We start from the raw sequence: 10,751 nt of genomic DNA on the forward strand, positions 1-10,751 counted from the left end.
CTTTGGAAATCTCGACCATGTTTGTTTTAGCTCTACTTACGTCAGTTGATCTCTACACAAAATTTCATGTTGTAAAAACATCCCAATCATATATAGTTGAGTTCTACTATCACTTATCGAGCTTTATACTAAAAATTCATTTAGTCTTAACAAGTTGAAGAATTTATATCACATTTGATAAATAGAATAATGTTAATGTCACCTTTTTTATTTTTTAATAATAATAATAAGATACTTAATAAATTGATTATATAAAAATACTTGTATTACTATAATTTTACTAAACTAAATGCCCCATTTATTAAATTTATATCAAGTAAAAGTTAAATTTCAATTATTCTTACTTAATAGATTGTCACATTTTATATTTACTCTGATAAAGTGTAATGCCCTAATTTCTCATAATATTATCGAGAACACAGCGTTGAATCGTAAACATAAATGTTACTCTTTTATTTTAGAAAATACCATAAAGCAAAGGGGTCCCATGTTTTTACAAAATAAATAAGGCCTTTAACAAAATTAACTAAGCAACATTCAAATTTAAAGAAATAAAAAAACTTAAAAGAAAATGCTTTCATAATAAAACCATAGGCCCTTAATCACTCCAACGGCTATATGGTCCTCATGAATACATCACTAAGTTATTTATGTCTCACTCGCCATTGGCCATTCTAACCTCAATTATCTGCACAATAATATCATAAGGAATGAGCTTCTAAGCCCAGTAAGGATAATACATACAAGCAATCATATAATCACATGGTCATAACATACATATCATAAGTTCATACAAAATTTCATAACAACACTGATTTACACTAATCATATAAGATCATATTACATTCTAGGTCATAAACAAACTCTAAGTCATAAACATATTCTATTGGTCATACATAGGTGATAATAAAACTCTAAGTCATAAACATATTTTATTGCTCATACATAGGTAATAATCAAACTCTAAGTCATAAACATATTCTATTGGTCATAATAACAAATTAGGCAAGAGAAAGAATAAGTTCTTATAAAGGTTGGCATTCAAACCTCGGACATCACTTAGGTCTGTCATACAAGTTTTTGGCAACCGACCCTACCGGACATCACTTAGGTCCATCATACAATTATGAACACAAGGTCCAGCCACACTTATCTCCTTGTACCTGAAATGTTAGGGTCATACAAATCACTTAAATGTCATAACTAAACCATCTAATTTTCCTTATCTTGAGTGTGGAATAAGAGAAGAAAAAGAGATTGGTTGTGCTAATAGATCTCTCCAAAAACCTTTATACATAACATAAAAGATTTAAGATTAGAGACTTATGATAAAAACAAAACTTCCAAAATCTTTAAACCTCGTACAAGTTGTACCTTTACCCTAGAACTAAAAGATTAATACTTCAAAATCTTGATCCTTCACAATAGTGCCTATCTCCAACAACAATACGAAGAGTTTGATACATGGGTATTTATACTATATAGAGGTTTGGTAGGATTTAGTGTTTCAGCTGTATAGGGTTTATAATAGCTATAATATTTTGAGGCTTAATAAGAAAATAGAAGAAGAAATAAATTCCCCAGCACTATAAATACTATAATGATTTCGGTTATGGTGTGTTTATGGGGCAAAAATATGAGAATTGTGGGGGATGTGTTTCTCGAAAATTTGAGAGGCTTGAAAACTTTTTTGAGTGTGAAAAATTAAGTGGTGAAAGACTCTATTTATAGGCTCCCAACCCCAAACTTTTTCCTTATTTTTCTCCATACTTATACAACAAGTTTTCAAAATTCAAGCTTTCCCTCCCCTAGGTTGTTTTGGTCAGCCCTTGTTTTACTCATTCAAAGTGCTACAAAAAGTCTCTAAATGCCACACATACTCACCTTTAACAATATGTAATCAAAGTCCCCACTAGTTTCTCTACTTAGTCTCCCATGCCCATGCTTACACATGTACTATTTTAAATTCAAACTCTTCAAATAATTTCCACTATCACCAACATGGTCACTTAGTTCAAGCTTAGTGTGACACCTATCTTGTAAATTCAAAACTTAGTCCAATCCTAGCCTAAATATGCTCCACACACCTACCAAGTAAAACTTGATTCTTTAATTAAATTTTTTTACCTATTTAATTAATTCATGAAAAATTTCACCTACTAAATGACTAATAAAATTCAACTTTTGTGACTTATTTTAATGCCGCATGTATAATTCTTAAACCACCAAATAGCACGTGGACATATTTTTGTATATAAGCTTAAAACTATACACTAGTTTGATCATATGATAAAATCTTATTGTTAGAATATATTAGCTGTATTAGATGTATATTAGTTGTAGAAATTAGAGTTAATTGTATTTAGTTAGTTTCCTATTTAGTCTCTCTAATTTTGTATATAAATACATATATTCTATTGAATAAAAATACAATTCATTCACTATATTTTACATGGTATCAAAGCTGATTTTGGGATTGGGAATTCGAAATTCGAAATTAGGGTTCATTACAAATTAGGGTTTTTCAATTAGGGTTCATCACAAATTTGGGTTTTTCAATTAGGGTTCTTTTTCGGAAACCATCTTTAGAGTGATCATTTGTTCTCACCGCCCACTCAGAAAGATTGCCCAGTCGTCGATCTGCCAAAACCCAAAGTTCGGTCGCCGAATCCCTCACCCGTGTGGCTCACGCGCCGCTTGTTCCTTCTGCCACCTACCCCACGCGTCGGTGCATGGAGGCGCGTGTGATGGGGATTTCAACGGCGAATTATCTCCGATTCGTTTCTCGTCTTCTCTTGAGCCTACTTGCATCTGTCTCAGGTTGTAGTTTGGTATTTCGCACTTCTTCGTTTCTGGATGTTCTTTACTTGTTCTTCGTTGTTCGATTCTGTTTTGTCTCTTTCGATATTTGTTTTTTGTGGTTATGGCAGAGATGAAATCAGATCCAAAACCACTAGTTATTTCTGATGTGGTTCCCATGATGTCTAAAATCACGGACCATAAATTGATTGGTTCGAATTATTTGGAATGGAGTAAGACGATTCGACTTTATCTAAGGAGTATTGACAAAGATGATCACTTGACTGATGATCCTCCCAAAGAAAAAGATGATTCACAAAAAGTGTGGCTAAGTGAGGATGCTCGCTTGTTTCTTCAAATTCAAAATTCTATTGATAATGAGGTAATTAGGTTAATTAATCATTGTGAATTGGTTAAAGAACTAATGGATTACTTGGAGTTTTTGTATTCTGGAAAAGGCAATCTATCGCGTATGTATGATGTTTGCAAAGCCTTTTATCGCGCAGAGAAACAAGATCATTCTCTTATGAACTACTTTATGACATTTAAGAGGACATACGAAGAGCTTAATGTGTTGTTGCCATTTAGTCCTGATGTGAAGGTTCAACAGTGCCAGCGAGAGCAGATGGCTATCATGAGCTTTCTAGCAGGACTCTCATCTGACTTTGACTCTGCAAAGTCACAGGTTCTTTCTGGGCTCTATGTCTTCTCTTTACAAGATGTCTTTGGCCGTGTTCTTCGTACAGAAACTACTCCATCTGTTTCTCTTAATAGTGCTTTGGTTGGTCATAATAATCATGCACCATGGAGAAACTCTACTCCAAGTGGTTCCAGAGGAGGCAATTCCAAAAGGCCTGACAATCGAACACCGGAATCCGGGAGCATTATGTGCAACTATTGTAAGAAACCATGCCATACCAAGTTCGAGTGTAAGAAGCTACAGTTTAAAAATCAGCAAAAACACTATGCTAATGTTGCAAGCACTAGTGATGCACCTGAAAAATCGGTCATTATTTCTGCGGATGAATTTGCCAAGTTCTCAAGGTACCAAGAATCACTCCAGTCTTCATCTCCTTCTGTCACTGCAATTGTTGATTCAGGTAAATCTAATGCATGCCTTCTTTCCACATCCTCGAAATGGGTCATTGATTCTGGTGTCACAGATCACATGACAGGTAATTCCAGTCTCTTTTCCACTCTTCAGTCTTATAGTCCCACTTCTTCTGTTACCTTAGCTGATGGATCACCATCTTCTGTTCTTGGATCTGGCACTGTTACTCCTACACCTTTGCTTACTTTGTCACCAGTCTTACATTTACCTAATTTATCCTTTAATTTGCTTTCTGTTATTCAACTCACTCGTAATTTGAATTGTTGCATCTCTTTCTTTCCCGATCGATGACGAAGAAGATTATTGGTAAAGGACATGAATCTGGCAGCCTGTATGATCTTGATCCACTGTCCTCAACTCCTATTGCTTTTCCGAGTGTCGCTTCCGCTTTTGAGGCTCATTGTCGTTTGGGCCATCCATCCCTTCCTTTGCTCAAGCAGCTTTGCCCCCAATATAATAAGGTGTCTTGATTAGATTGTGAGTCATGTCAGTTTGCCAAATATCATCATGTTAGTTTGAGTCCTAGAGTTAATAAACGTGCTAGTGTTCCTTTTGAGTTAGTTCATTCTGATGTTTAGGGTCCTTCTCCTATTTTGTCTAAACCTGGAATCAGGTATTTTGTTACTTTTGTGGATGATTATTCTCATGTAACTTGGTTATATTTAATGAAAAATCGTTCTGAGTTGTTTTCTATATTTTGTGCTTTTTGTGCTGAGATTCAAAATCAATTTAATGTGCATGTTCGTACTTTGCGAAGTGATAATGCCAAGGAATACACAACTGCTCAATTTCAATCTTATATGATCTCTAATGGCATGCTTCATGAAACTTCTTCCGTTGATACTGCACCCCAAAATGGTGTAGCAGAACGTAAAAACAGACATCTTCTTTAAACTGCACATGCCCTCTTGTTTCAAATGAAAGTTCCTAAACCTTTTTGGGCTGATGCAGTTTCCACATCTTGCTTTCTTATTAATCGCATGCCATCCTCAGTACTTAATGGTGAGATCCCATTTAAAATTCTTTTTCCTGGTAAGTCATTGTTTCTAGTTGCTCCTCGGGTATTTGGCAGTGTTTTTTTTGCTCGAGATGTCCATCCACATGTCACCAAATTAGATCATAAGTCATTAAAGTGTGTATTTCTTGGTTATTCTCGTCTTCAGAAAGGGTATAGGTGTATTGTCCTGATCTTAACAAATATCTTGTGTCATTGATGTTACTTTTGTGGAAAATACACCTTATTTTTCATCTTCACCTACTCCTACTCGTCAGGGGGAGGATGATGATTTGTTTGTATATTCTGTCACATCCTCTGCGCCTGATACATGTTCTGACGAGTCACTTGTTCCTTCACCTGCCTCGGTCATAGCTCCCGCAATGCCTACATCTCCACCACCTCCACCACCTCCTAAGCCTCCTATTATAGTGTACTCCAAGCGTCCACCTCCTCCACCTCATGTTTCATGTCCTGCACCTGCATCTTCGTCATCAGATTCAGAACTCAACGATGATCTTCCCATTGCACTACGTAAAGGTAAACGTCAATGTACATATCCTATTTCTTCTTTTGTTTCTTATAATCATCTGTCATCTTCTTCTTGCTCTTTTATTGCTTCTATTGATTCTATCACTATTCCTAAAACTGTTCGTGAAGCCATGTCTCATCCTGGTTGGCTTGCTGCAATGATAGAAGAGATGAATGCTTTAGTTGCGAATGGTACTTGGGACTTGGTTAAGTTACCTTCAGGCAAACGGGCCATAGGGTGCAAATGGGTGTTTACATTTAAAGTCAATCCAGATGGAACAATTGCTCGCTTAAAAGCCTGTCTTGTTGCCAAGGGCTATGCTCAAACCTATGGAGTGGACTATTGTGATACTTTTTCTCCTGTTGCTAAACTCACATCTGTTCGATTGTTCATTTCCATGGTAGCTACTCATCATTGGCCTTTGCATCAGCTTGATATTAAAAATGCTTTTCTTCATGGGGATCTTGAGGAAGAAGTGTATATGGAGCAACCTCCTGGGTTTGTTGCTCAGGGGGAGTTAGGGAGAATTTTTCATCTTTGCAAATCTTTATATGGGTTGAAACAATGTCCTCGTGCTTGGTTTGGTAAATTTAGTCAGGCTGTTGAGAAATTTGGTTTGTTGAAAAGTAAGTCAGATCATTCTGTGTTCTATAAAAGATCAACTGCTGGTATCATTTTGTTAGTTGTGTATGTGGATGACATCGTTATTACTGGAAATGATACTGGAGGCATCTCATCCCTTAAATCTTTCATTCATACCCGGTTTCACACGAAGGATTTAGAGGTGCTCAAGTATTTCTTGGGAGTTGAAGTTACTCGGAGTAAACAAGGTATTTTTCTGTCTCAAAGAAAGTATGTACTTGATTTGTTAATTGAGACAGGAAAATTGGGAGAAAAACCTTGTAGTACTCCAATGAATCCAGCTGTGCATCTTACACGTGATGGGGAACCATTTGATGATCCTGAGAAATATCGCAGATTGGTTGGAAAGTTGAATTATCTAACTGTGACTTGTCCAGATATTGCATTCTCCGTTAGTGTTGTCAGTCAGTTTATGTCTTCTCCAACAATTCATCATTGGGCAGCATTAGAGCAAATTTTGTGTTACTTGAAAGGAGCACCAGGACGAGGTATTGTTTACAAGGATCATGGACACACCCAGATTGAGTGTTTCTCTTATGCAGATTGGGCAGGCTCCAAGGTAGATAGACGATCCACTTCAGGTTACTGTGTCTTTGTTGGGAGCAATCTAATCTCTTGGAAGAGTAAGAAGCAAAATGTTGTGTCTAGGTCCAGTGCAGAATCAGAATATAGAGCTATGGCACAATCTGTGTGTGAGATAGTATGGATTTATCAGCTTTTGACTGAATTCGGGTTTAAGACTTCAGTTCCAGCAAAATTGTGGTGTGATAATCAAGATGCTCTTCATATTGCCTCAAATCCTGTGTTCCACGAGCGAACTAAACACATTTAGATTGATTGTCATTTTGTTCGTGAGAAAATTCAACAAGGCCTGATCTCCACAGGATATTTGAAGACTGGAGAACAATTAGGAGATATTTTTACAAAGGCATTGAATGGGGTGCAGGTTGATTATCTTTGTAACAAGCTGGGCATGATTAACATTTATGCTCCAGCTTGAGGGGGAGTGTTAGAATATATTAGCTGTATTAGTTGTATATTAGTTGTAGAAATTAGAGTTAATTGTATTTAGTTAGTTTCCTATTTAGTCTCTCTAATTTTGTATATAAATACATACTATTCTATTGAATAAAAATACAATTCATTCACCATATTTTACACTTATAAATACTAACCATAATAATTATAATTATTTTCTAAGTCATAGAAATCACATCTTAAAATAAATAATTAAACTTAAAGCAATTTTTTTAAATTCCGCCACTCAAGTTATAACTATAAACTAATAAAACTAACCTATGGTCATAATTAAGGAGCAAAAACAAAAGTGAAAAAGGGACCTTAAGAAATAGAAAAATTGAAGAAACTGTAACTGTGGCACATCAAAAGGGCATCCATTCCAAGATTGAATTAAATATATACATAAACTATAAATAGGATCATACTGTGTGAATTGTAAAATAGGGGTAAAAAAAAGTTGAAAGAATGTATAAAAGGGGTAGTTTAACTCAGCAGTATCCGTACTATAAACAGCCAAGACTTCAACAAACACTTTCTTATATTTAACTTTCAGCATTCAGCATAATTTTCTATTATAAGGACATGCCTTATCATATTGATATAGTGGACATTTCCATTATAAGTTATAAATGCATATAATATATGAACAATAAATCATCAAAGACAATGCTGCCCTAACCCCTAATTTGGGACAAAAAAACAAAATTAGAAATAAAACTTAAGAAAAGAAAAAAAAAAAAAGACATGGCCAAAAAGAAAGAGATCTTTGGGGCATAGAAGACAAAAAAGAGTTAGTTCATAGTTATCAATAGATTATTTAATATATAAAATAGAAAACCTAAATCATATTCTCTCATTTAATGGGGAAATATTAGTCAGTTATAAGCAGCAGGAGGGAACTTTTAAGATATAACTTTTACTCATGGAGAATAAAAGTAATGTTTCACATATCTTTCTTAATTTAGACTGTCAATACTGTTGCAAAAATGACCTTAGGGTTCTTAATCTGGTAGGGACATCCAGCAGGAATGATAACAGCTTCTCCTACGTGTTGCATGAAAGTCCAAGGTTCAATCTCTGGTAAAAATAGAGATGGGTTAGATTCAGTTATTTCAGATTACCACAAATGATGAAACTCACAAACTACTTACCAAACTCCTCCTTAAGCCTCATTTTGTGAGTGGTGTCAAGAAAGAAACTCTGATCGAGAATTGGATGATCAACCTAAGGCAGGCAAGTTAAAAGTTTAAGAGAAATTATTTGACAGGAAAAGACGGCAACATTTTAGCTTTTACACTTACCCGCTTGTGGCAAGAAAACTCATTAGAATGCCTTTTGAGATAATCTATAAGCTTGGGAACATCTTGTTTGCGAAAAACATCCCACTGGGCACCGTCAGACATTGTTAGTGATTTCTTCCCATCATGATTGGAGCTTTAATTGTTACCCTTGAAACTTTTCCTGTCTTCTGATGTTTCTGAGCCATGTATACTCTCACAAGAAGGTAGCAAAGTTTCAGAATCATAATCAGATTCAACATCCCGAGCAATTTTCTATCCCATGATTCGTGAGTGGCAGCAGAGGAACACGATACCCTAGCAATTTTCCTAAAACCTGGGGTAAAACTGGGGTAAAACAAACCAAAGATACAACACCAATCACTCATATTCCTAAAACCTCATAATGGTACAGGGTATCTGATATAAAAAGGATAAGAAATAACAAATGTTGATTAGAATGAACGAGTAAAAGGTTAGAAAAAATTCAAAGCTTCACAGAAAATGTATGGATTATGTTCTTCATTAACAATATACGAGTTTTAAAAACTCTAGGTTGTCCTCTAATACAAGACAAGATCTACTAAAGCGCTGGTCAAAGGCATAGATTAACATGATATTGCAAATTGGCTTGAAACAGAGGTATCACTGTGCGTACTTTGAACTAAAACTATCTAATAAAAAACATGCACACACCTAATTGTTACTTATCTTCAACCAATACTAAAATTCCCTTGACTGAAATAAATAAGAAGCTTTATTTATAAATCAAGACTTCAAGAGATTAGTCATTTGAACCACGACAAGAGAAAAGAAATGGACATACCATGTCATAGGAATCATAACACAGTTTTAAGATAGAATCTGCCTGTACAAGTTGCTCGATGTAACCATATGAGATTCATGTATTCTTGAAGTGGCAGAGTATGGATTATTTCAGCATAATGGGATGGAAACTGTTGTTGAAACAATTGGGAAGAAAGCCAGCCCCTTAATTTCAGAGTCTCATTCCATGTATTCTTATGTGTCTGGCCCTTGAAAGAACCCATGAAGTACTGCTTGATACCAATTTCTACCTGCCACATGACCCAAAAATGACAGTGTCATACTATGATCTTATGCCATAAAAGCATAAGTTGAAACTACCATCCAATGCCATAAAAGCTTCAGTGGTGTGTCCATAAGCTTTTTTTTTTAGCTTGTGGTTGTTATATGCAGCTATGCCTGCTATGGCTACATAAAAATATATTCGCAATGAATATCTTTGTTACTGTAACATTCTAGCACCATTTAACTTCACTAGAGTTCCTTTCAATAAAACATATATATATATAGTCATATATTTGTCTAATGTACAGGGGCCTATTATGAACAAGATCAGACAAGGCTGGGGAAGCAAGAGAGGGAAAGATAAGGATGAAAAAAATTTGTCAAGCCATGAAGGACCATATTCTTCATTTCTTTGAAATAGATATAACACTTTTGGTTGTTTCAGGGAGATAAAATATTTCAATCTCATAACATGTTATAATACATACTTTGACTCTGAATTCAATTGTACCCAGAGTTTTATTTGAATTAAATCGTCCATTATTTTTATTATTTACCAAAGATATGAGACAGGAGCTATGGAGTGGAGCTGTTATCAGTGGAAAAGAGAAAACATTATGAACTAGACAACCATGTATATAATAGTTTACATCCCCCTTTGCCCTTTTATTTCATATCTAATTCTTTACTTCATATTTAAATTTACAATTTTGTGTTTGGTCACTTTTGAAACCACTCTAGAAATTGCAATATCAAGTGATCCATGGTTGTAAGAGCTTGGCTGAAGAAAAGAGACAAATGAGAGATATTAAAGGACAAATTTTTATGACTATAGAATGCATGCTATTACCAAAATCGTTTTCTTTTGAGCAAAGCTATGGCCCTTGCTAGTAAGAAAGATGTAGCAGCCCTTCAAAAATTATCTCTTACTGAGGTAAACCTTATAAACAATACTTTAACTTGATATTATAGTATCAAACTTTATAATTTAAGAAAAAGAATAGTATTTTTTTTGTCATTAGGGTGAAAATTTCATGTCCCACTGTCTCTCAACTCTCTTCCACCTCTATTGATCATTATTTTCTACATTTTCTCAAGAATAAAAGTGTGTTTAAAACTAACAAAAACCATATTGATCTATTCCCTTTCCTTTTGCTAGAATTTGTTCCCTTTCCCTTTGTATTTTTTCCAACTGAGTTCTCTAGAAAAGCATATTAAAATATTAACATTCAAAACCACCATCACACACTCACACAGTTAATGCATAAAAACAAAACAAAATAACTTACATCAAACCAAGCATATCATGCTATTGCTTCATATAGC

At 34.8% G+C, this 10,751-nt stretch overlaps 1 protein-coding gene across 1 annotated transcript; it reads right to left on the bottom strand.

The window, feature by feature from the left end:
• Window positions 1-7,399: 7,399 nt before the first annotated feature.
• Window positions 7,400-10,751, bottom strand: LOC133780674 (lysine-specific demethylase JMJ28-like). Its single transcript, XM_062220261.1, has 5 exons — window positions 10,715-10,751; window positions 9,202-9,451; window positions 8,400-8,712; window positions 8,250-8,322; window positions 7,400-8,175 (listed from the first exon to the last, which is right to left on the bottom strand). Exons 3-5 carry the CDS (start codon window positions 8,499-8,501, stop codon window positions 8,060-8,062), a joined length of 291 nt encoding a protein of 96 aa, XP_062076245.1. The 5' UTR covers window positions 8,502-8,712; window positions 9,202-9,451; window positions 10,715-10,751; the 3' UTR covers window positions 7,400-8,059.

The sequence above is a fragment of the Humulus lupulus genome, chromosome 5 (assembly GCF_963169125.1).
Source record: "Humulus lupulus chromosome 5, drHumLupu1.1, whole genome shotgun sequence".
NCBI classification, from domain to species: domain Eukaryota; kingdom Viridiplantae; phylum Streptophyta; class Magnoliopsida; order Rosales; family Cannabaceae; genus Humulus; species Humulus lupulus.

Bases quoted from the DNA above. Each gene is read 5' to 3' on its own strand.
- LOC133780674 (XM_062220261.1), bottom strand. From the start codon at position 8,501: ATGTCTGACGGTGCCCAGTGGGATGTTTTTCGCAAACAAGATGTTCCC. The intron at 8,323-8,399 runs GTAAGTGTAAAA...TGCCTGCCTTAG, and splicing joins AGTTTTCTTGCCACAAGCGG to GTTGATCATCCAATTCTCGA. The intron at 8,176-8,249 runs GTAAGTAGTTTG...TATTTTTACCAG, and splicing joins GAGGCTTAAGGAGGAGTTTG to AGATTGAACCTTGGACTTTC.